The sequence below is a fragment of the Heterocephalus glaber genome, unplaced genomic scaffold (genome assembly GCF_053883595.1).
Source record: "Heterocephalus glaber isolate CG9 unplaced genomic scaffold, H.glaber_assembly_v1.0 deba00000331, whole genome shotgun sequence".
Taxonomy (NCBI): domain Eukaryota; kingdom Metazoa; phylum Chordata; class Mammalia; order Rodentia; family Bathyergidae; genus Heterocephalus; species Heterocephalus glaber.
In genome coordinates this window covers 35110154-35133250 of record NW_028258142.1, presented here as the reverse complement: position 1 = coordinate 35133250, position 23097 = coordinate 35110154, and the positions used below count along the sequence as shown (strand labels likewise).

At 43.9% G+C, this 23097-nt stretch overlaps 1 protein-coding gene across 1 annotated transcript in view; it reads right to left on the bottom strand.

Annotated features, from left to right (window-relative positions):
- Nucleotides 1-23097, bottom strand: part of Loxhd1 (lipoxygenase homology PLAT domains 1) — a 179955-nt gene that overhangs the window by 5002 nt on the left and 151856 nt on the right. Inside the window, exons 36-40 of the mRNA XM_087189273.1 lie at nt 22144-22318; nt 20201-20386; nt 6728-6898; nt 2589-2721; nt 1283-1441 (exon numbers count right to left, since the gene is read on the bottom strand). Of these exons, the coding sequence (XP_087045399.1) occupies nt 1283-1441; nt 2589-2721; nt 6728-6898; nt 20201-20386; nt 22144-22318 (824 nt within the window). The remainder of the gene's footprint in view (nt 1-1282; nt 1442-2588; nt 2722-6727; nt 6899-20200; nt 20387-22143; nt 22319-23097) is intronic.

Here is a 23097-nt window from a genome sequence, read left to right as displayed (position 1 = left end):
AACCCCTATCTTCCGATGTGATATTTGTAGATAGACCCTTTAAGAAATTATTAGGGTTAAATAAGATCATGAGGGTAGGGCCCTCATGATGGGATTAACACCCTAAGAAAGAAGAGGAAGAGGCACCAAAGCTTGCTATCTGCCATGTGGAAACACAAGAAGCTGTCTGTCCATAACCCTAGAAGAGTGCCCTCACCAGAACCTGACCATGCTGGCACACTAATCTTGGACTTCCAGCCTCTATCACTGTGAAAAATAAGTGTGTGTTGTTTAAGCTTTTTCAGTCTATGTTGTTTTACAATGGCAGCCTAAACTGACTAAGACAGAAGGGCAAAGGTCAGAACCCTTTCCTGCCCAATTCCCCAAGGGGAAGCTTGGTCCAAGAGAAGAGACAAATGCAGGAAGCCTGAAGGTCACAGGTTGAGGATGGGCAGTCATTGCTCTGAGAAGACACTTGAGCTTCTGAGGTCAGAGTTTAAGAGAAGGAACTGCCCTGAATCCTGAGGCCTGTACCTGGGTGCAGGGGTTAGGAAAGGTTCCAGTGTGTGAATCGGTAGGCCCAGCCCCAGGAAGGGACATGGTGGGAGAGCAGTCAGGCGTGGTCCTGGGCAGGATGCCCCCACAAGCAGAGGCAGGCTGGCCTTGTGGGCAGCACACTCAGCGACTGCTTACTCTTCCCAGGCAAGCCTTGGCCTTGGCTCTCTCTTCCCACTCTCGCTAGCTGCTTCCGAGTCTTCCTGACCTTCCAGAGCCTCAGGGCTCCTTGTGGCTTCCAGTGGTTATCAAGTGGTTTTAATTAGACAAATTGCCAGCTGTGCCTATGTTGCCTGGGTAACTAAGTCTCCTAATCCTCCAGAAATGTCCAAGTCCCCAGAAGGCCCTGATGGGAGAAATGCAGAGTCCCTCATGGGGATCCATGGTGTGCCCTGAGGTGGCTTCACTCGACTCTGGTCCCTCGTTACCTACTGAGGAGGCTCTCACTGTGACTACCTGTGCAGCAGGCCTCAAAGCTGTATTTCTGTGCCATTACAGAGGGAGGGAAGGGGGAAGGCAAGGCAAAACTCTGCTGTCTGGCACTATGTGACTTTCTCAGCATTCTTCCAGGGTAGCCTCCCTGGATTCAAAGGCTGGACATACCTAAGGTCACCTAGTCTAATCTCCTTCCTTTGGCAGTAGAGTCACAGTACAAATAGCTCCAGAACAGGACAGCTGCTCCTTCTCATCTTGTCTTATAGGCCTCCAGGCCCCTTCAACCTCCATCTCTGCCCCACACCATACATACACATTGTTGTACTCCATCTCAGTGATGGTGATGGTCTTGACGTGCCACACCAGCTCTCTCTTGGGGATGAACCGGTCCTCCCTGGCCAGGTGTCCCACGCAGATGGAGGCAATGTCCCCTAAGTAGATGCTGTCAAACTCAAATGTGTCTGTGGTCCCTCTGCAATAAACAAAGATGTGTTCAATGAACTGTGCATGCCCACTGAAGAATGTAAGCATTTATTGAGTGCTTACTGCATTCCAGGGTAGGATGGCAGGCAAGGCCTGATGTCAGTCCTGCATTCCTTGAGGGATGCAGCCTAATTTTGGAACAAGATACTCAGAATGAAAAAGCTCTACCAGTTGCCTGGTTCCAGCTCCAAAGAACTATTGTGAAGCAGGATGGAGTAGAGAGGAGAATGACACCACAGGTATAGAGCTGAGGATGGTGACAAGACCAGAAAGAGAAGAAGGCAGAGGAAAAAGGAAGTGTTCTCTGATGTGGACCTGTATTATCAAAGTCATGGATGGGAATAGTGCGGTGTGGAGGCACAACTGGCTTGGGTGGAATTTGGTTTAAGTAGGGAAAATGATGTTGAGAGGTGGAAGTGCGGGCAATCTGTGGTGGTCTCCAAGTGTACGTGTAAGGAACTCAGACTTTGTCCTGGTGGAAATGGAATTTGAATAAAATGTTACTGTAAACTGAATGCTTATGTTCCTCCAAAATTCATCTGTTGAAACCTGATCACCAGTGTGATGGTATTTGAGTCAGAGTCTTGGAAAACAATCAGGTGATGAGGGTGGGGCCCTCATGAATTGGATTAGTGCCCCTAAAAAAGCAACCCAAGAGCTTCCTTATCCCTTCTGTCATATGAGGACCCAGTGAGGACGGCTCTGTGAACTAGGAGGTGGATCCCTCCACACTGGACTTTGACGCTGCTGGTACCTCGATCTTCCAGGCTCCAGAATTGTGAGAAAAATCACTATTGCTTATAAGCTACTCGACAGTGGCATTCTGTTATAGCAGCCTAAATGGACTGAGACAAAGGAACAGTGGAGTTGAGGGAGAGGAGGTAGCAGATGAAGCAGGCTTGAGGGTGCCTGCGGTGGAAGGAGGTGAGGCAGTGAGGTCTGTGTCTATGTGAACATAGAATCGTTTGGGTTTGCAGTGGGTAGCATAGGACTGGCACAGGCACACAGTAGGTACTCAATAAGTACTTGCCGATTAGGACCATTTGTAGCCCTATGGCTCCCCCAAGGAGGGAGATACTTGGAGTCCCTCTCTTACCCACCCCACACCCACCCCTTATGGGCACCCCTCTTCCTACTTTCTAAAGGCTCGCTGTCTGGAAGAATTTTCCACGAGAAACTCTTTGGATCGACTCTTCCTTCCCTCCAGGATGAGCCAGACGTTTTCCCTGGTTTCACCCTCGTTGCCTGTTTCTATGACAATCTCGTAGGCTGCAATGGAGGAAGTAGGAGAGGGTCAGCAGGGGGGAAGCGGCTGCCTACCTCTGGGAGCACAACAGCTACTCTCTCAAGGCCTTTTGTCTGCCCCTAGGCCATGACCTGGGAAAGGAGAGGCAGATCAGAGTGGCTACAGTCAGGAGCTATAAGTAGAACTGCCCAGTTCTGGGGTAGGGAGACCCTTCCTATTTTATTTATATAGGAGCAATCTTTTTTGGTGGCAAATTTGGGAGCTGCTGGGAATGAAGCCGTAGGTGGGGATGAATTCTTGCGTGAAACTGGGGCCTCTTGGAAGTGGGCAAATCACCAAAGATGCAACACGGAGATCATATGCTGAGAAGAGAAGGGGGAAGTGGAGAGGTGGGGCTCAGCTTGGGAAAGCATCAGGGAAAGTCCTGGCAGGCAAAGGACCCCAGATGACCGTTGAACTCACTCCAGCATGCAGTCCCATCCTGTATGCCTCATAGCAACCTCCCTGCCTTGCTGCTCCGCTCAGCATGTCTACACAGACACTCATTCATCCAGCTTTGTCCATGGGTACCCAGTGCAAGGAATAGACCCTACTCTGGTGACACTAGAACTCACTCTGTAGCCCCAGGTGTAAACACTGACCATACCATAAGACACAGCATGATACCCTAGCAACAAAGGGTGAATTGCTGTGGAGTGCAAGGACACTTGCTCCCCCGACCTCTTGCATCTCAATTACTAGTACTTTCTCTCTTGTCCTCTCTAGACTCTTGCCTTTTCACTCCTGCCTTAGATTTCCACAGTGCTCCTTCCTTCTGCATTGCATGCTTCCCAGAGTGGCTTGGCTCACTCCATCCTCTCTTCCTTACCCAAATGCCACCTTCTCAGAGAGTCACCCTGACCACCATGGTTAAAAGTGCAACCCGATGCCCCCTGGTCTGCCTTATCTCTTATCTGCTCTTGTGCTGATGAACTTCTAACATTCTACGTCATTTTTGTCTATTATTTTATTGTGTATTAATAAACAATATTGCTTATTATTTATTGTTTCATTACATTTTTTGTTTATTGCTGATACTTGAATATAAGCTCCATAAAGGCTGGGGTCATCCTTTTGCTCACTGATAGATTCCTAAGTACCTAGAACAGCCCCAGCCACCTCAAATATTTATTAAGTGAAGGAATGAATGATTGGGCTAATCACAGGAAGCTTCAGGAAGGTGGGGGCATTTGAGCATGGCCTTGAAGAAGAGCGAAGATTACAGTCAACAGAAGATGGAGGAATGTTCTAGGCAGAGGGAAGAATATGGGCAAAGATTCTGAGGTGGTGTGATGTGATGTGGCCCCTCTCCACGGGCTACAGGAATGGAGCTTATACACTGGAGAACAATGGAGGGGAGGGATGCTAAGCCTGCAGCCCAGTGTTGTCGATCCTGACCCCTCAGTAACCCCTTGTGACCTCGCTCAGGCAGAATCCATGCTTTCTGAACCAGGTAGAATGTACCAGGCAAAGAGGCAGGTAGCCAAGGACAGAGAAAGAGATCCAAAGGGCCCTGCAGCAACCGATTCCAGTCCAGGGATTAAAGCCATCCCAGCGACAGGGCTGTCCCAGCATTCTGTTTTCCCAGCAGAAGCTAAGATATGCTCTGCAAACAGACCTTGGTAACTTCAAGGTGGATCCTGACTTTTGTGAAGGAAATAATTTGTCAGCACCTAGGAGGGGAAGCAAGAAGCACTAGGAAACTCCATGCTAATCACAATGAACTCAAGTAGGAGATGCGTGAGGTGATACAGGTAAGTGCACACTCACTCCAGCAAATCATTTTCTGATGATTCTGAGAGTAGGGCTTGTAAGTGCGAACATGTATGTAGGTTAGAAACAACGGCAGCTAACCACATCAGAGGTCATTGTAGAGGAAGATTTAATCAGTGTATTTTTTACCTTGCCCTCTTACTCATGTCATCAGTGGCTTGATAAAAATGTGGAAGTTCTGACTCTCAGATTGGACTACAGATTGCTGGGGGGAAACAGACAGAAGATGCTCAGGGACCTAAAAGCATGGGGTCAGTGAAAATGACAAGTGCCACAAGGGTAGGGTCTTTGTTTTATTCACACATGTTCCCCGAAATCAGAATAGGGCATGGCTTCTGGGTGTTTAATATGGATTTGTCACATGGTTACTTAAATAGAAGTAGATGTGGGTTAGGATGTTTGGCTCAAGCTGAGTCCATGACACTCCCCAGGGCAAGCCCCCAGGGAAGGCAGGTGTGGCTGCTTGTCTCCAAGGGCAGCCCAGAATGTTCTGTGCTGCCCCCTGCAGGCTTGCGGCAATGACACACCCATCCAGGCCGTCTCCTGACTGATGCTATACCCACACATCCTTCTAGAACTAATACTTCCCTCTGCAACCTCCCTGCCAACCTAAATCCCAAGGGTCTCAGCAGCTATTTGGCTGTTTGGAAATCTGAGAAGGTGATTCAGCGGTTTTGCTTCAAGCCTTGCAAATCTCTCCTCCCTGTAACACCAACAGTCTGAGGAGCCTCTGTTGCTCGTCCTGGCTGTTGTGTGAGGGGTGTAAGATTCTCCCTCTCACTGCATTTTGGGGCTCTGAGGAAAAGGTCCACGTCTTCTTCTATTTGCTGGGCATCAACTCACTGAGCATTTATTAAGCCCCAAATCTAACCGCATTGCAGAGGGCAACACACATGAGTGAGGCTGTCTTGGATCTGTGGGGGATTTTAGGTAATATAGACTAACACATGTGTGAGGTCAGTACAGATACACTAGAGGTCACAAAGTAGTCTCCAACACTCATCACATTCACAACAAAACTGGGTACCCAGTGACTCCTTAGGAAGTACAACGACAAAGCTGGGGGCCCACCCTCTGATTTAGGGCAGGAATTTGACAAATGTGTGGTCAGCATTGATTTGAACGGTCCTAGGGACTCGGGGCTTGCTACCTCTCAAGACAGCTACTTTCATCATTGGGCAGTTTGGATGATCTGGTAGAGATAGGTAGGTGTCTTTCCACCAACCATCCATACCCCTCCATGGTAGAAGGTGGTTCTGCACAAGAGACTGACAGTCAGGGACCACAGCTCCCAGGTGCTCTTGTATCTGGTGGAGCCAAGTGACTAGTATTAACCAACAGAATGTGAGTATTGTGTTAGGATGGCAGGGGAGGGCCTTCTCCAGGATCTCGTCCTTTCTGCATGTGGAAACCACATGTTGGAAATGGCAGATAATTAGATGGAAACAGCTTTGGTTTCTAAATCACACTGTGGAAGACCTCCCATTAAACACTCACACTGGTCTACATATTACAGAAGTGTGGAAGAAATTCTGCTGTGCTGACACACTGAGATTTGGGAGGCTAACCTCTTAGTTCGGCCAGTATTGTTTCAATAATTAAGGTTGGGGGAAAATGCCCTCTTTGCATTGATTCTGCCTTTGGTGAGCCTTCTTCCAGTTGGCCAGGCCCAGATTCTGGCATGTGTATTAAGAACACGCTTCCCTAGACCTTGATGGCCATCCACTCTAAAGATCAATTAGTCTTTCCCTTTAAATATCCCCTGAAGGAGGGACAAAGAGAATGACCAGTGGAGATGCTTGCTTCTCTTGTATTCTATTTCTAGGACGGATGGATTCAGCAGCCATTGTCACAGGTATCAGTTGAATTTAGTTCATGCTATAAAAATGAACCAGGGAGGACTTCACATTGAACTGCACAGCCCAGCACAGCCTGCAGGTCAGGGTGAGCTTTTCCCCAGTGAGTTTCCTGCTACCTAATTAGTTCCTGTTATTCAGGGCCATGAGCTGGCACCAGTATTTTCTCAGTTTCAGACTCACTAAGCAACACTGGGGTGTTTACTAAGGCATCCTCCCCACAGTACCTCCCTCACTGAGCTTCTGACTCCCCTCCAGTTGTGCCATGTCTTCTCATTGCCACACTACTTTCCACCTCCTCCCAATCCAACCCTCAGCCCAGGCATCACAGGGCAACTGGGCCCACACAGTCTCTACTTACTGGTCTCCTCCAGCTCTTCTCGGATCTCATTGTTGGCACATGCAATGTCACGAACTGTCTGCCTGTCACCTTCACTCTTGGACAGCCAGCGATCACACTGGAAGCGGAAGGTCTCATCTCGGGAGTTGTCCTTCACATCAACATAGCTCAGGTGCCAGCCAGGAAATATCCCTGTAGGAAAGACATCATGAGGTCTGGGGGCTGTAGGTACCCTCCCTTCTTTGCTGCCCTCCCTCTCCATGAACTATGGTCCTTGTCTCCTTAGATAAGTTTTCTGGCCTCTTCAGGCCTTGGTTTACTTGTTATTGAAGGATTGGGTCCATTTACGTGTTCTCTGAGGGCTCCTCCATCTTGGGGGATATAATTCTCTTGACAAAACCTTTAACTTGGGGTTCATAAATGCCTAAAGAATTTGTGCAAGGGATTTAAGAGCCCATGGCCATAAGAAATTCTGCTATAAATATATATGGACATTTTACCAAGGAGAAGGCTCATAGCATTCATCAGATACACAGTGGAGGTCACTGACCCAAGATATAGCCTTTGTTGCAGTTTCCAAAGCTGTAAGATGGTGTCTGTTATTTCCTGATGCCAGTATTCACCAAGTACATGTCCATTATCCTTCTAAAATCAATTCAGATATCAACTCCTCCAGGAAGTTTTCCTGAATGTCCTCTAGCAACCCTGAGACTACATCAAATGTCTTCCTCCATGATCCATGATCCATGCAGATCCTCCACATCTGTCTCGGCCACACTCTGACCATTTTGGATTGTTACTGATTACCTGGATCTCCTCCCCCAGATCAGGAGTATGGAGGGCAGGAACTGAGTCTTATTGGTTTCTGTTTCTTTAATGCTAGGCAAAAACTCAGGTAAGCATTCACTTACTGAATGATGAATGAATGACTACGTTATGACTTTGGGGTCAGTGTCTGAGCTGTTCAGTCACAAAAGGATTCAGAAGCTGCTATTTCTTTAGGATACATTGCTAAATTTGACAAGTCTTGACCTGATAATGTACACAGACCTGTTGCTCTTCTAATCATCAGGGCTTCCCTCAGAAGTGGTCCACCATGACCTAGCAAGCAAAAATGAACCAATACACATTTGGTGGAACAGCTGCATGTCTTTACACCATGCGCTGCTTCAAAGTCCTGGAGAACTCTGCTCACCAAAGGGCCCCATTAGGGGCAAATCCTAGGGCTCTGGCAGATTGCAGCAACAAGATTTACTGTTCATATATTGTCAAGATAATCCCACAAGGAGCACGTAGATATGTTCTATTTCCATCCATCATCCTCTCATGTCACCTAGGTCTATAAGGGAAGCCACACTGTTCCCACCAAAAAGCTTTCTCTAGGACCAGACACTGTTGAAATCAACAACTGTCAATACATCCTGCCTCTGATCTCAGGGGTCTTATAAACACAGACACACAAAGATGGACAAATATTTCCAGTCACTCAGACTGCTGGGGACAGATGTTAAGATTCACAAGCAGAGGGTACATGTTGGCATCAATTCAGATTTTAAAGGCGCTTATTTTTTGTAAGCATACATCTTCACCAAAGTGGGAAACAGTGAGTGCTGAAACAATTAAACTTTAAAGAACTTCTGTTGAGTTAAACAGTGATGAGTTATTTCATCAACAAACTTGTTTTCTTAACTCAATATATCTCTTTTACTTTTCTACATTGTTCCAGTCCCATCTGTAAGTTTGCAAATTGGCTGCCTTCTGAGATGTTTCCCGATAGTATTCTGAAACTGATGAAAGTACTTAGCAAGCTTCAGTGCATCCCATCTGGAAATGAGGCAGACGAGACTGATTGGAGGCTTTTGCTCCAAGGATTCAAGGGGTGGAACATAGAAAAAGTCAGGTAAAGAAGAAGGCAGAACAAAAGAGGACACACTGTAGGCCCTACTGGTGTTGACCCTACAGGAAGATGTCCCAGTGGAAGACAATTTTTAGCCCTCATTCTCCATGCTTCACCCCACGTATGTGTTGTTTCACTGTATACCAATTCTGTTTTCAAGTTAGAAAATTCAGCAAGGAAACTCCTTCCATGGTGAGTATCAGGCTAACCCCACTTCCTTTTATGTGAAAGAAGCTTAATATTCAGCTTTGTGCTTATTGCTGATTTACTTGCCTTGTTTTGTGTGTGACTGACAGGGTCCTTACCACAAGTCTGTCCCACTAAAACTCTATCAAGCCCACAGGTAAAAACAGCTCCAGCAGACTGATGCCCTGTGGCTGGTTTTTGCTGGTGAAGACATCAGGCATGTAGACAGAGCCACAGGTACAGTATGGCTAACTGTGTGGCAGCACTAGCCTGATCTTCGCAGGGCAATTAGGAAAGCTTCTGAAACTGTCTTAGGATCCATTTTTTTGTTTGTTTGTTTGTTTTTGGTACCGGGGATCGAACTTGGGTCCTTGTGCTTGTGAGGCAGGCTGCAGAACCACTGAGCTAAATCCCCGGCCCTAGGATCCATTTTATACAAAGTCTTCTCTTTTAGGGTTTTACTCTATTCCCCCCCTCGCTGTTTAGCGCCTTGCCTTTTCACTCACAGACAACCCATATCAGAATACAGATCTCTGCCCATTCTTCATCACAACTACTTGGTGTTCCATTGTATGCACATATAACAAATTGTTTACCTTGATCTTGTTAATGGCTAACTAATTATTCCCCAGATCTTTGCTCCCACATACAACACTATAATCAACATTCTTTTATGTGTATCATAGTGGTCTTTTAAAATCATTATTCAGATTTTGTCACTTCTCCATATAAAACCCTCCAGTGGTTTCTTGTCACTCTCAAAATCAAATACAAACTGCTCACCAACAACTACATGGATTGACACGATATAATCCCTTTCTGCTCCTCTGATTTAATTCCAGACTAGTCACAACTTCACTGACTATATTCCACCTACACTGAACTTCTTCTTATGTCTTGACACATGAAGCCCTGTCTCACCTGGGGAACTTCACATTTACTGTTCTATTTGTCTGGAGTGATGTTCCCCAGGCTCTGAATGCCAACACTGTCTCATCACTGAGATGTCAGATCAAGTGTCCTGTCTTTGGGAAAGCCCTCATTAATGGCCCTATTTGTAGGAATTTACTCGTGCTCAATTACTTGCTATCAATCACCATTTACCCACTTGACAATCTGAAATAATTTTGCTTTTATTTCCTCATATAATATGTTGTCTGTTTCTTTCTGCTAGATTGTAAGTCCCATGAACGGGAGGCTTGCTAGATCTATCCTGTGCTTCGGATGGTGCTTGGCATATTATCCAATAAATGTTTGTTGACTGCATGGGTGTGTAGTAGGATTGAATAGGGAAGAACAGGGAAAAATGGCACTAGGGTAGAGATTGGGTAGAGGGGAAGAATTTATAACCTGATCCAGGAGAAATGGCCTGTGGCAGTAGAATTATTTTATTCCAAATGCTCCAAAGTTTACTTTCACAAAAAAAAGGGTTAGAAACTCTGAACCAGGGTGGGGTCCCAATCTTCCCAGGTAAGAGATGGCAGACCCTGAGTTGGGAGTAAGGCTGGCAGCTGGATTCCTTGGGACTTCTGTATGCCACCTACTGCCTATGGCTCCTCAGTGGCTTTCCACATCTGATGGAATAAAGTGCTCTGTGTTTAGGGGCTTTTAAAAATAAATCTCTTATCTCAGTGAGGTGGATTTATCAGGCACTTCTTTGGCATCTCCTCCCCCCTCATTATGGCTCCAAGCTATTGCCCAGCCCCAAATGCCTGCCTATCCTGGGCACAACCTACCTCTCTCTCCTCTGTGAGGCCCACAGTTGTCTTTGCCTGCCGAATCTCTTGGCCATGAACATGATGATTTTGCAAAATCTTTGCTTTTGCCATCCAAACTGTGTCTAATTCTTTTATGACTATTTTTAAATGGATGTCTGACTTTTCCAGTTACATTTTAGAGAGTAGGAACCATGTCTGATACCTCTTAATTATAGTACAGGGTTATGGACTTAGGACTCAGTAGACATGGAAGTGACATATTACTTTTACTTTCAAAAGAGAACAATCAGTTCTTTATTCCAATGCAAACTATCAAGAATTCTTCAATAGAAAGATTCACTTCACCAAGCAACTCCTTTCTTTAAAACAACCTGTGGCAAGCTAACAGTTCATCGGGGTAACTCACATTTCTTCTTGGTTTGAAGTGAAACAGTCATCACAATGCCCTACCTATGGAGGAATAAAAGAATGTAGATATTTAGCTTTCTAAAAACACTATCACTGGTGTATCATCATCTGGGTGAGACTCTTGAATTGGCAGATCTGGGATCTAGTCTCAGTATATCCACTGAACTGAACACAATATAATATCTCCATGCCTCAGTTTCCTCACTTGTTCAATGTGGGGGTTAAAATAGATGATCTGTGGGGTCCTTTATGTTTCTATGAATTTGTATTATTCAAATGGAAATATATCAATTCCTTCATGGCTTAAAAAAACTTCATCTTGCCAGAGCTTTAATTTAACTAGAGGAAGCAAGAAGAACAAGATGAATTAGAAAATAAACACTCTGTTTATCATTTATTCACTACTGTTAAAACTATCTAGGTATTTGGAATCAAGGGGGAGAGTTAATCATTTATCTTGATTTTCCTCTATGAATTATATTTCATGGTAATCAAATAGCCTTAGGGGTGATCTTTTTTAAAGAAAAATTACAGTTAGTAAGTAGATAAGAAATGACAGAATTGTAAAATCACATTTGTAATTCTAATTGATCATCACTGAATGAAGCCATTCGATAAAGAGTTACAAAGGAAATTTACAATGGAGCAACCAGGCTGGCAGCTTCTCTGTGTGCTATACGAGATTAGCATCAGTGAGAGTGAGACTTCTGCCTCCTTCATATTACATGAGTATACAGTATTTCTTCAGTATATGGAGAAAATGCACATATATCCTGTGTACTTCATACAATTTTAGGAAATTTATATATTACATCTGTTGGAAAATTTTTATGAAGTGGAAATTTAATGATGCAAAGAAATCATTGTTAAGTGTGACAATGGCAGCATGATTTTGTAGGAATATATCCATTTTAAAAGAAGAAATATAGCCAGGGATGGTAGCACATGCCTGTAATCTTAGCACTCTGGGAAACTGAAGCAAGAGGATTACAAATCTGAGCCTAGCCAGAGCAACTTAGCAAGACCCTGTCTCAAAATATATGTGTGTGTGTGTGTGTGTGTATGTGTGTGTGTGTGTGTGTGTGTATATATATATAATGTTTGGGATTAAATGACATAAAGTTTAAGATTTAATTTCATATTCTCTAGCAAACAAAAAGAAGTCAAGAAAGAAAAAGAAAAATGTGTTAAAGCTGATATGACAAATCATGATAGCTGTTGAACTTGGGTGATGGGTACAGATAAGTTCATTATATGATTTTCTTCACTTTTGTGCATGCTTTAACTTTTAAAAACGTTTGTTAAATTTGTTAAACAACAATAAAAAATAGAAAGATAGATTTAGGGAAAGAGGAGATTTCTGTGCTTTAGCTGAACATTTGTAACCTTCTTTGTATGGTATTTGTTCAGGACTTATCAACTTTTTTGTGGAAGACTCTCAAGCAAACTATATTTGTCTATAAATTTCTATGCAAGGGGAGCATAATGTAACTGAAAATGTTTTTAACTAAATATGAAAAAAATGTGGTACACAGAGAGCTTAAAGACATGTATAGTGGTCTTGGCTTGTATTAACATTTAAACCTTCATCCCTGAAAGAGAAATTTACTATAAAGAGAAAGCTGGGCATGGTACCAAGACTGTGTTCCTCTTATGACCCCACTATCTTAGCCATGTGGTCTCCGTGAGGATATAGAAATCTTCCTTTCCCTGCTGAGCTTCAATGGTATCTTGCTTTCAGACCTAAAATCTGGCTGGAGAGAAAGAGGCCTGTTTCTTTGCCTAAAGAGAAAGAGGATCACATTAATGACACAGGATTTCTTTAAGACCAAGAGTTGTTATGGGGCCAAGGTCATTAGATAATCTTTGACTATTTAAGGTGGGCTTGGGATGAGGTCTTAATCTTTTGGGAGAGTCTGACATCTAAATGATAGTTATAGCAAATAGCTGCCCAGTTGGAGCTGTTTGGAGCTGTCCATGATGCTGCACATCCTCCCTCTTCTTTCATGGTTTTGACTGTGATGAGATAGAAGGGATTGGCTAATTGCCTGTCAGGTTTTAGAGTATAATAGAAAAACGTATCCAGAAAACTGAGACCGTCTAGATGTGTGCACAATTAGTGTCATGGAGAAAGTGCAGCTGGTGTTGGAAGACTTAGTCACAAGTCTGGGATTTGTGGCCACGACTCCATTTTTGAAAGCACCAGCACTTAGGAGGACACTGATTCTGGAGAAAACAGAGTTCCCTATGACTAAGGCATGAAAAGACAGGAAAGAATCTGAGAGCCTGAAACAGGAGTACAATTAAATTCTATTAAGATATATTAAATTCCTTTTATAACAAAGGCAATGTGATAGGCATCAGGGAAAGAACAATGCACAAGGCAATGGTACCTGTCGAGTTGATAGTCAGTGAAGGAGAGAGAAGGTAGTTACATATATGCTGACTGTTCGAGGAAGGGGTTTGAGTAAGGCAGTGCAACGAGCAGAATGTTCAATTAGAGAGGGAGTACTTAAGAGGGTTTTCTACCCATAGGCAGAGAGATACAATGGCAGGATGTATGGTAGGAGTCAGGTCACAAGACAGAAGTCCTGGTGGCTGGAATTAAATTGCAAGTCCAGAGTGGGATCAGAAGTTTGTCTATGATGCCAATTAGCTCTAGGCTTTTCCTTTTTTCATGACTAAAATAGTTTGTTTCTGTGTCCCAGTTACCACTAAAATTATTTCAGGGCTATGGAGACCCCAGCTGTGAGAATTGGGAGCAGCATGTTTGCCAAACAGGTCATTAATTGACACTGCATTGAGTGTTATGACTCTGAGCCACCAGCCTCATTGTGCTTTAAACTGCTGTACTTAACCTCACTGACACTAGACTTTCTGACAGGACTGCATTCGGATTTTATGTGTTTTACCTTGGTAAAGTGGCTTTAAATATCTTCCCATCCAGCAGTGAATCCTGAGAGAGATTCTTTTCTGCAGAGATATGACAATTGAGACCCTAGGCAAATCTATAGTACTCTCCAGAAAGTTCTTCCCTGATGTAATATTTTCCTAGGGCAGCTACTAAATTTACCACATACTTGGCAACTTAAAACAAAAGGACCTTATAGTTCTGGAGACTGGAAGTCCAAGATCAAGATGTGAGAAGGGATGCTCCAGAGAAGAATCCTCTTTCTAACTTTGATAGCTGCAGCAATCCTTGGGTTTCCCAAGCTGGTAACTGCTGTTTCCCCCTCTATCCCTGACTTCTTCACATGGTCTCCTTCCTCCATCTCTGCATGTTCTCTCATATTCTTATAAAGATGCAAGTCATCTTTGAGTTTAGGACCCACTCTAAATCTAGGACAATTTATTTCATTTCAATATCTTTAATTCCATCTGCCAAGACCCTATTTCCAAATATGATCACATTCTGAGGTTCTGGGTAGGCAAGAATTTGGGGATGAGGAGGATTGTTTTCCTAATGTTGGGGAATTACATGTGCTTTAACTAAGAGTGTCAGATATGATGTGCTACATCTGGAGACCACTTAAAGATCTGGAAAGAGATCTCCATGAAATTCTAGAAAATCTCAGAATTCTGAAGTTGTTCATTTATGATACAGAAGCTGCTATGAGCTGATGTTTGGCATCAATTTATTAATTCGCTCACATTATTATTAAAAACTTTACTATGTACAAGGCACTGAAACTACACATGTCAATCAAATAAGTCTCTACCCTTGAGAGACTCAAAGTCTGCCAGTTGTAACTGTCAAGACAATGACAATTCAGCACTGTAAGTGCTACAAAGAAAGATATGAGCAGAAAAATTTAGGAGCACAAAGTAGGAAACATTTAAACTCATTTGGGGTAAGCAGGGAGCTTCCTGAAGAAGGCAGTAGGTAGTCTGGATTTTTACGGATACACAAGAATTTAGCATAAAAAGAGAACTGCAAGGAGTACATTTATCTCTTGGGTATCTACTTATGAACAACTATTAGCTTGGCTAAAAGATGTGTGATTTCATGCAGGGTGAAATTTAAGCAAGGACTGGCTTCAAAGTTAATGTAGCTATTAAAGAGAAGACAGTGAATAGAAGAAAACCTTTTGAAGGGAAATAGTTAATCTTAGAGAGTCCCTGTTGCTCAGACTTGAATGTACCTCACCATTCTCTGGAAGGATTAGAATATTAGGAATCAAAAAGCAATTGTACATTACAGGAAGTTCCAGAAAGCAAAGAGGGTGAGGCTAGGTGAGAAAGGCTCCCTGACATTGTGTGTGCAGGTGTGTGTGTATGTGTGTCTATACCTAGGAGGCAGTAAAGAACACCTTTGTCTGATAAGCACTAATCCATGAATGATGAAAGGTCATTCATCTCTCCCTCCTGTCTATGACAATGACTTGAATGGTTAGCTATGTAACAAAATTTCTCATCAAAGAACTCTAAGAATTAGCCAGGAAGAAATCATTTTAAATATTTTGAATTGTTTTGCTATCTGAAAACAAGTGTGATTTAACGTTTCGTCTACTAAATTTATGTCCAGGAAAATTTGGAGTTGGGCAACAATATAACACATCTTGAGATTTCATGGACAGTGAACAAACCTTGGCATTACAGAGTCCACACCCGAGTTCCTCCTGCCCGAACACATTTCAGTTTGGAAGCATACTGTGTAGAGATAATTCTACTTCCCTCTTCCTTCCCTTTCATTATCTAACTTTAAATGCTGGAATTCTTGGGAATCTGCTCTGGGTCACTGTTATTTTCCATAAGTCACACTTTTCTATGGACTCTGATTCACTCTTATTTTGTGGCTTCAATACGGTGTCTATGCTAACAACTCTTAGATTAACATCTCAGGTCAGTATCTTCCAACTAGTTTTCCTCCTGAGGTCTTGATCCTACTGTTGCTGGACAACCCTTGGATATCTCCAAAGCCTTCAAATTAAACTTATTAAGATGAAGAAAGTCCACCAGCATCCTCCCCTCTGCTTTAAATATTTTTCAAATCTCCCTACCTTTTTTCCATTCTCACTCCTGCCCTCATACTGCAAAAACATTGTCCTCTCCCACTAATCTTTTAAGATCCTCTGGCTACAAGATGTTCAATTTTTTCTCTACCTAACTTATTCCCCATACTTTGTACAATGATCTTCCCTGAGTGATTCCTGTTCTTAGATTCTTTGATTGTTTCTCCATATAGTTAGGATAAAGACCCAATTTTGAAGTGACTTACCATATCATACATGGCCTACTCCTGTCGGTGTCTTAACATCTAACTCCATTTGCTATTTTGTGGTTGTTCTGGATTTTTCTTAGCTTTCTGGCATTTATCAAGATTTCTTCTGTTTCAGGGCTTTTATACTTGTTATTCACTCCACCTCAGAGGTGCTCCTTCACTTTTAGCAGTCACCACACTTCACTGAATATCTTCTCATGTTTATTCCTCAAGTCTCAAGTTTAAAGATCATTTCTTCAGAGAGATTTTCTTTAAGTCCTCAGTCTAGCACCCCAAGACCTCCTTTTTAGAGACTCATAATTATTTAAATTAGTTACTTTGTTTAATAAATGTGCTTTTCTGCTACAAGCTTGCCTCAAGATGACAAAAAACTTCCCAACTGCTTCCTCTTCTGACTACAATGCTTGATGGTAAGATCTCAATACATACGAGTGATCCTCTGTATGTTACCAATTTGTGGGTTTTCCTATTTGCTAAAATTTATTTGTAAGCCTCAAATTAATATTCATGTGGTCATTCCTGAACACATACAGAATGGTGAAAAATTTGAGTCATCTGGTGCACAAGTTCCCAGCTAAGGCCAAACGAGGCAACATCACCTTCTTGCCTCAGCTCTTACACTGTAAGCATGTACTCTTTTCCTGTCCAATTAGCACCAAGATTTTCAAATTTTTTTGTGCTTTTTGTTGGCGAGTTCTTTATTTAAAAATGGCCTACAAACGTAACACTTAGCCCCAAGCTAAAGAGCTTCTTAGTGCTTTTAAATACAAGAAGTCTGGGCTGTACTTTTCAGAGAAAATATGTGTTAAGTAAGTTTCCTTCAGGTATGAGTTACAGTGCTGTTGGTTCTGAGTTCAGTGTTAACAAATGAACAATGTATATTAAATAAGATGCCTTCAAGCAGACACACGCATAAAACAAGGTTATGTATTGTTGTTATTCTAACCAGAGACTCACAGGAACCCAACACTGTATCTCCCGTAGGAGCAATGGCTCAGTATTTACTAATCCAGTATTCACAGTAGCTTTATAATGCATGACTACTGTGAATAACTAGAACCAACTGCACTTGACTTATTAAGCAATGTCAATATAAACACTGTGGGGATTGTTAGGGCTGCAGTTATAAAGGACCTGAACTGCTCATGTTTTCCAAGGAGAGGTCATATTAAGTAGGAGGAAAATACCAAGAAAGGAAAAAACTTAGACATCACTGGAAACAAATATTATCCCTGACTGCTGAAATGTTACTGCATGACCTTTTAAACTTCTTCACAAATACACAAGAAGCTACTTTCCTAGATTGGAGGAAAGGATGGTATGGAGGCAGGAATGCTTCCGAGGACTCTGGAAGGTTTTTCATGAGAAACATCCTGAGGTGGAAGGTGAGGGCAAACATTAAGGTGTGGCAGCCCCAGAAGAGGAGCAAGGGGCTTGGTTAGTAGGGACTTGGGATGGGAAAAGAAGGAGCTGGAGACAGAGGCCTTTGCAGGCAGGACTCACGAAGATGAATTCTAATCTTGAATCAGCATTCCTCTGCCATTTATGTGTTAACTGAGGGTGGAACACATGGTAAGCTGGACCAGCTTGCCAAGCATCTAGGTGTCTATAGTAGGCCAGGCTGAGAATAATCAGCCCCCAAGAGTCCCAGAGTCAACAGCAATCAGAGGAGGAGTCAGTACCCCGGACAGTTCCATGGAGCCCTAAGACTGTTAAATGATGTCTTGGAAAGTGTAGTTTTTACCTTGGATGTCCTCAGTCTTCCTGGCCATCCCTGCCACCCTCAAATGAAGCAGTCATATTGTAAATGGCCCTGGCATGGCCTTCCTTCTTGGAAAAGGGAGATTATCTAGCCTACATGAAATTCTTCCCTACACACTTTTGTGGCCTGTTTGGCAGGGGGCTGGGAACCCTGTGCCCTCTGTGGTTGAACCTGATGAAATGCCTTAGGCTGCCTGGGAATAGTATTTCTTCCTTTCAGCATTGTGGTTCCTTTTGTTCTGTTGCTTTTAAGGTAGAGGATATGGAAGAACAGTTAAAAGATGTGGTATTTCTTAGCTCTCTCTGGCCTGGGGAGCTAACAATTGTAGAGTTCCCATTCTGCTCCCCACTGTGCTCCAACCCCAAACCCTTTGCTCAGGCCCATTAATCTCCTCTATCAGGTTCCCTCTAATTAGGCCAGTGGTGTCACACACAAAGGGCTTGGTGCATTCACACTTGTCCTGACTGAGAGATCCACTGCTGAGTGCCTTTGGCAGAGGCATACCTTGCTTTTGAGAAGTGTCTGTGCCATGAGAATCATCATGAATATGATGAATATGATGATTGTTGTTCAGTCAGACTTTCAACCACCAGCCACTCTACTACTGGTCCTAAGACAATCATGGTGAACAGTGGGAGGAGAAGCTCAGAGGTCTTTGTGTTGTTTTCTTCTTCATGAAGGGGAATTGAAAATTTTTACAGGTATGGTTCTTCACATGGACTCAGGATGCCATTTGAGTGGACAGGTGAGGAAGAGGAGTCCCTTTCCACTGCACCTTTTTCTGGATATGACCACCTCCACTCTATATGCACTCTGACAATAAACATACTGGGGAGCACAGGAAACAGAGACAGAGAAGGCTGCCTCTCATCTTCCAGTTTGAGCCTCTGGCATGGTAGCAGGTGACCGTGTGCCAGCTGTGACTGCCAGGATGGGCTGTGGACAGCACAGGCTCTAGAAGCCCTACAGCTAGCATTGGCTATGCCCTTTCTTCCCGTGTGGCCTGAGACATTCCAACCACCCCAGGCCTCCATATTCTTTGGTAGTAGAAGAAGGATAACAATGTAATAATGTGATGTTGTGTTTTGTTAAAACACAAAGTGTTTTAAAAAATCAAATGTTTGTAACCTTCACAGAGTTCCATTCACAACAGGACACTTTTGGTATATGGAAGACTGAATGGATGCACAGGCAGTTTGAAAACTGGAATGCTGTGAAAGTATTCATTATTTTATTTTTTTGAACAATGACTTTTATATGTCTAATCTGAGTATATTCAGTGTTAGGGGAAACATTTTGACTACTTTACCCATGTTAAAGCAAAAACAGTGCAGCCTCTTTAAGAAAGTGTTTGCCAACTGGAGTTGGGTTTCATTAGCGACCCTGAGGGAAGTGAGAAGAAACACATTATCAGGACAGCTCTGGAGGCTGGAGGGGGACACAGAGCACAGACTAGAGAAGGCCTTGAGGGGATAGCAGGGCAGAGGCTGCTTCAGCACAAGTCAAGAGAGAGGAGTTAGGAAAGCAGTCTGCATTGTAGAAGTGAAATTTGGTATATAATGAACCATTCAACTCTTATACATCAAATAGAACTTACAGGCTGAAAACCAGAGAAAATAGAGAGGGCTGAAAGACAGCCAAGTGCTAATCAAAGAAATGTTGAGAACATCAATGTCATCACAGTTACAGGTATGACGAAGTATTCTTTATGTACTTTGAAGTTAAAAAATGAATTTCTCACTTGGTCTCTACCCTGTTTCATACTTTATAAATAAATTTTAGCCATTTTAGGCTTACAATTATAAACAAACAAGTATAATCCTTTACGGAAAATCCATGGGAAGTGAATTTGGGAAGATAGTTCTTTGTACTTTTTCCTTTCTTCCTCCCTGCCCCTTCCTTTTTGCAGTGCAGGGGATGGAACCCAGAGTCTTATGCTTGCTAGGTAAGCACTCTACCCCAGCTCAGCCCCTTATCTCTAATTTTTTATGTCTGAACTAAGTAGAATTTCTGTTGTGACATCATAAAAAATGAAGAGCTACAAATCACCCAAGAGAAAGCAGGAAGAGCTAAGCAGCTACAAATCACCCAAGAGAAAGCAGGAAGAGCTAAGCTTCATCCCTGTGATCTGCCCAGAAGTGTTAGCTCTAACTGATAGTATTGTTAGAATGATGCCAATTCGCTGTTTTGAGTTTCCTGCCCTGTGAAGTAGGTATAGTCACCATGCTGCCTGGGAGGCAAGCAGGGCCCCTGGAGGGCCAAGGGCTGCCCTCTCACTACCCCTGCCTGAAGCAGTAACTACCTTTGTTGTCATGCCAGATCCTCAGCTTGCAGAGGTGGCCTAGGCTCAGCATGTCAGAGAAATTGAATGTGTCCGTGTTGTTCCGCTCAAACTTGTTCCAGTTGGCTGATTGCTTCAGGGCCAAGGTCCCGCTGTCCCCGTTCTCTCCAAAGATGATGATGAACACGTTGGCATCGGTGCCTGCTCCTGGGGTCCACAAGAGAAGGCTCTCGGTGCCAGTCTTAGACACACAGCCCCCTTGCTCTGGCTCTGCTCCCAGGTCCTCAGAGGAGCCATGGGACAGATGTGCAGAGTGCAGAGTTGACAGGCCAGAAGAGAGGTCACAAAGGACTGGTGAGTATCCAGGGATTCAAGGTTTCTAATTCTATAATGCACCTTCTCTTTGTGCCTTCCAAATGCTGTTGGCCTAATTGGAGTCATACAACTGTGAAAGTTTTAGCACAAAAATGCATTTATTTCTGGGAAAAAGCTCTCAAACTTAAAAGGCTTGCCATGCAGCCTGGCTTTACAGGCTTTCTTATGCATGAGCTGGGTTCAGGAAAAACCCTAAAGGTGTGTACTCCCCCAAGTCCACTTTTGGTTGACACTCTTCACTAGAGTTTCGTATTGTTTGATTAAGCCAAACAGAGGTATGTGTAGTGTCCAGGTACAAAGCAAATGTTAACCCAGTGTGGTGGTGTATCCTGAAATCCCAGCTACTCGGGATGGTGAGGCAGGAGGACAGTGAGTAAGGCCCAACCTTGGTTTCTTAGTGACTTAGCAAGACCCTGTCTCAAAATTTTAAAAAACAGGCCCTGGATTCAATCCCCAGTACCACTAAATAAATAAATGCAAATGTCTTTGGAAGAGGGGCCCTGTGGGGCTTGTCTGACACACACCTGATGTTATGTGTGAATTTGGCAGTTATTTTCTAAGAGTACACTCTGAGGGATAGAGAGGCATGAAAGCATGTGGACTTGGACTTTTAACAAAAAGAATGACGGGAGGGGCTATTATGGGGAGAAAAAGGAGAGGGAGAAGATAAAAACAAATTTTACTGGATTTATTGACCATTATTTATGCTTGAGAAACTATCAGGAGACCTTCATTTCTTTGGATAAATGATTCTGTTAAAATCCTATGCTACCACGGCCAACAAGGGAATCCTTCAGTAGTCATTTACAGCCAGGATGAGTTTGCTAGATCCTTTGCAATGGCTCTCAGTGAGCAGGCATGGCACAGGGAAGGTAGGTAGAAGCCATTGCCTTGATGGCTACACAAAGTGGGTTTCCTCTGAGCTCCTGTCTTTGACACTGGCTTTTTATTTTTTCCTCTTGGATTTGTCTGGAAGCCTTTCTTCTGAGTGTTCCATCTGCCTAAGTGGCTTCTGTTTGTCTTTCTGGACTTGGCTTTGGCATCACCTCTGGGAAGTCCCCATGAGCCTCACTCCTGTCCTGCTCTGGGCTCCCTGGTAGGGCCCTGGGCTGGCACCGGTCAGAGCCAGGCTGCTCAGCACTGAATTTCCCACACCCAAATGTCAGACCTGCAAGACTCCATGACAGTCACATCTCTACCCTCAGATACCAAACCAGAGCTGGTACACAGTAGACAATTGCCCACCATCTAGGGGTAGGAAGGACCCTGAGGATCTCCAAAATGCACAGCCCGGTTGAGAGGTAGCTAGGTGCAGCTGGAAGACAGAGGGCTCTGGGTCAAGCCCTTTCACTTTTCTAAAAGCACAGATGAGACTCCCCAAAAATATTCTTCCTCACTTCTCTGGGGGGTAGGGAAGAACCCCAGTTGGTCCCTGGGAGGAGATACTCTGTCCAGGCAGAGCATGACACATGGTGGACTGAGTAGCTCTCAGATGGCCATCTGAGAAGAAGTGCCTTAGCTGGAGATCAGGTACTGAGCCAAAATTTGAGGATGGGGGACAGGGTGGTAGGATGTGGGAAGGGACCTACCCAGGACATTGCTGGTCTTCACTGTGACAGTATAGGATGTCCACTCCATCATCTCCTCCTCGTCAATGACGGCACACATCTCACACACCAGTGTCTTCTTGCCCTTCCGCTGTGACAACCAGTCTCCATAGTAGAACATGGTCAGGTCTCCGGTGCTCATGTTCTTCAGCAGGATCTGGGGAGGGACCAGTGCAGGAACGTGCTTGCTTTTCCTACCCACTCCACTGAGTGCAGCCACTCCTGAACTACAGTGATTCAAGGTCTCAGACCCTAGGGGAGCTCTGTGACCAGACTTCAGGGTTTAAAAGCCCCCTAGTGACTCTTTCACCTGGAGGAAGTAGGAAGTGAAAATGCCTCTGAAAGATGGAAGTGTCTCCTGAGCAAGTTTCAGAAAAACAGACTAACCAAGCCACTGTCAGCCATAAACCCCAGAGAGCAGTGAACTGACGATGTCGCCAGATTGTTCTTAGTATGGCACCATATTGTCAGTGCAAGAGAAATCTGTTAATGTCTGAACAGGAGAGGAAGCGCCTAAGGGGACCAAGGACATATGGCCTTTGGTGGATGAGGTATGAGAGACTAACCCAGGCAGGCAAGTGGAAGACCTCATGTTATGGGTAGAATTGTGTCACCCTACCCATCCAAATGTGTCCTGCTGGAGTCCTAACCCTCAGTCCTCCAGAATGTGACCTTATTTAGAAAATGGTTGTCACAGGTGTAATCACTTCAGATGAGATCGGTAGAGTGGGCCCTAATCCAATACTGCCAATGTTTCTATGCCCTACAGGCGAGGAAATGTGGACCATAGAGAGTGCCGTGGGAAGGCTGGGGCCACTCTGCCACTGCCCAGGCACCATGGATTGGAGCAGATCTTTTCTCATGCCTCCCAAAGGAGTGGCCCCACTGACACCTTGATCTTGGACTTTCAGCCTCCAGGACTGTGAGACAATAAAG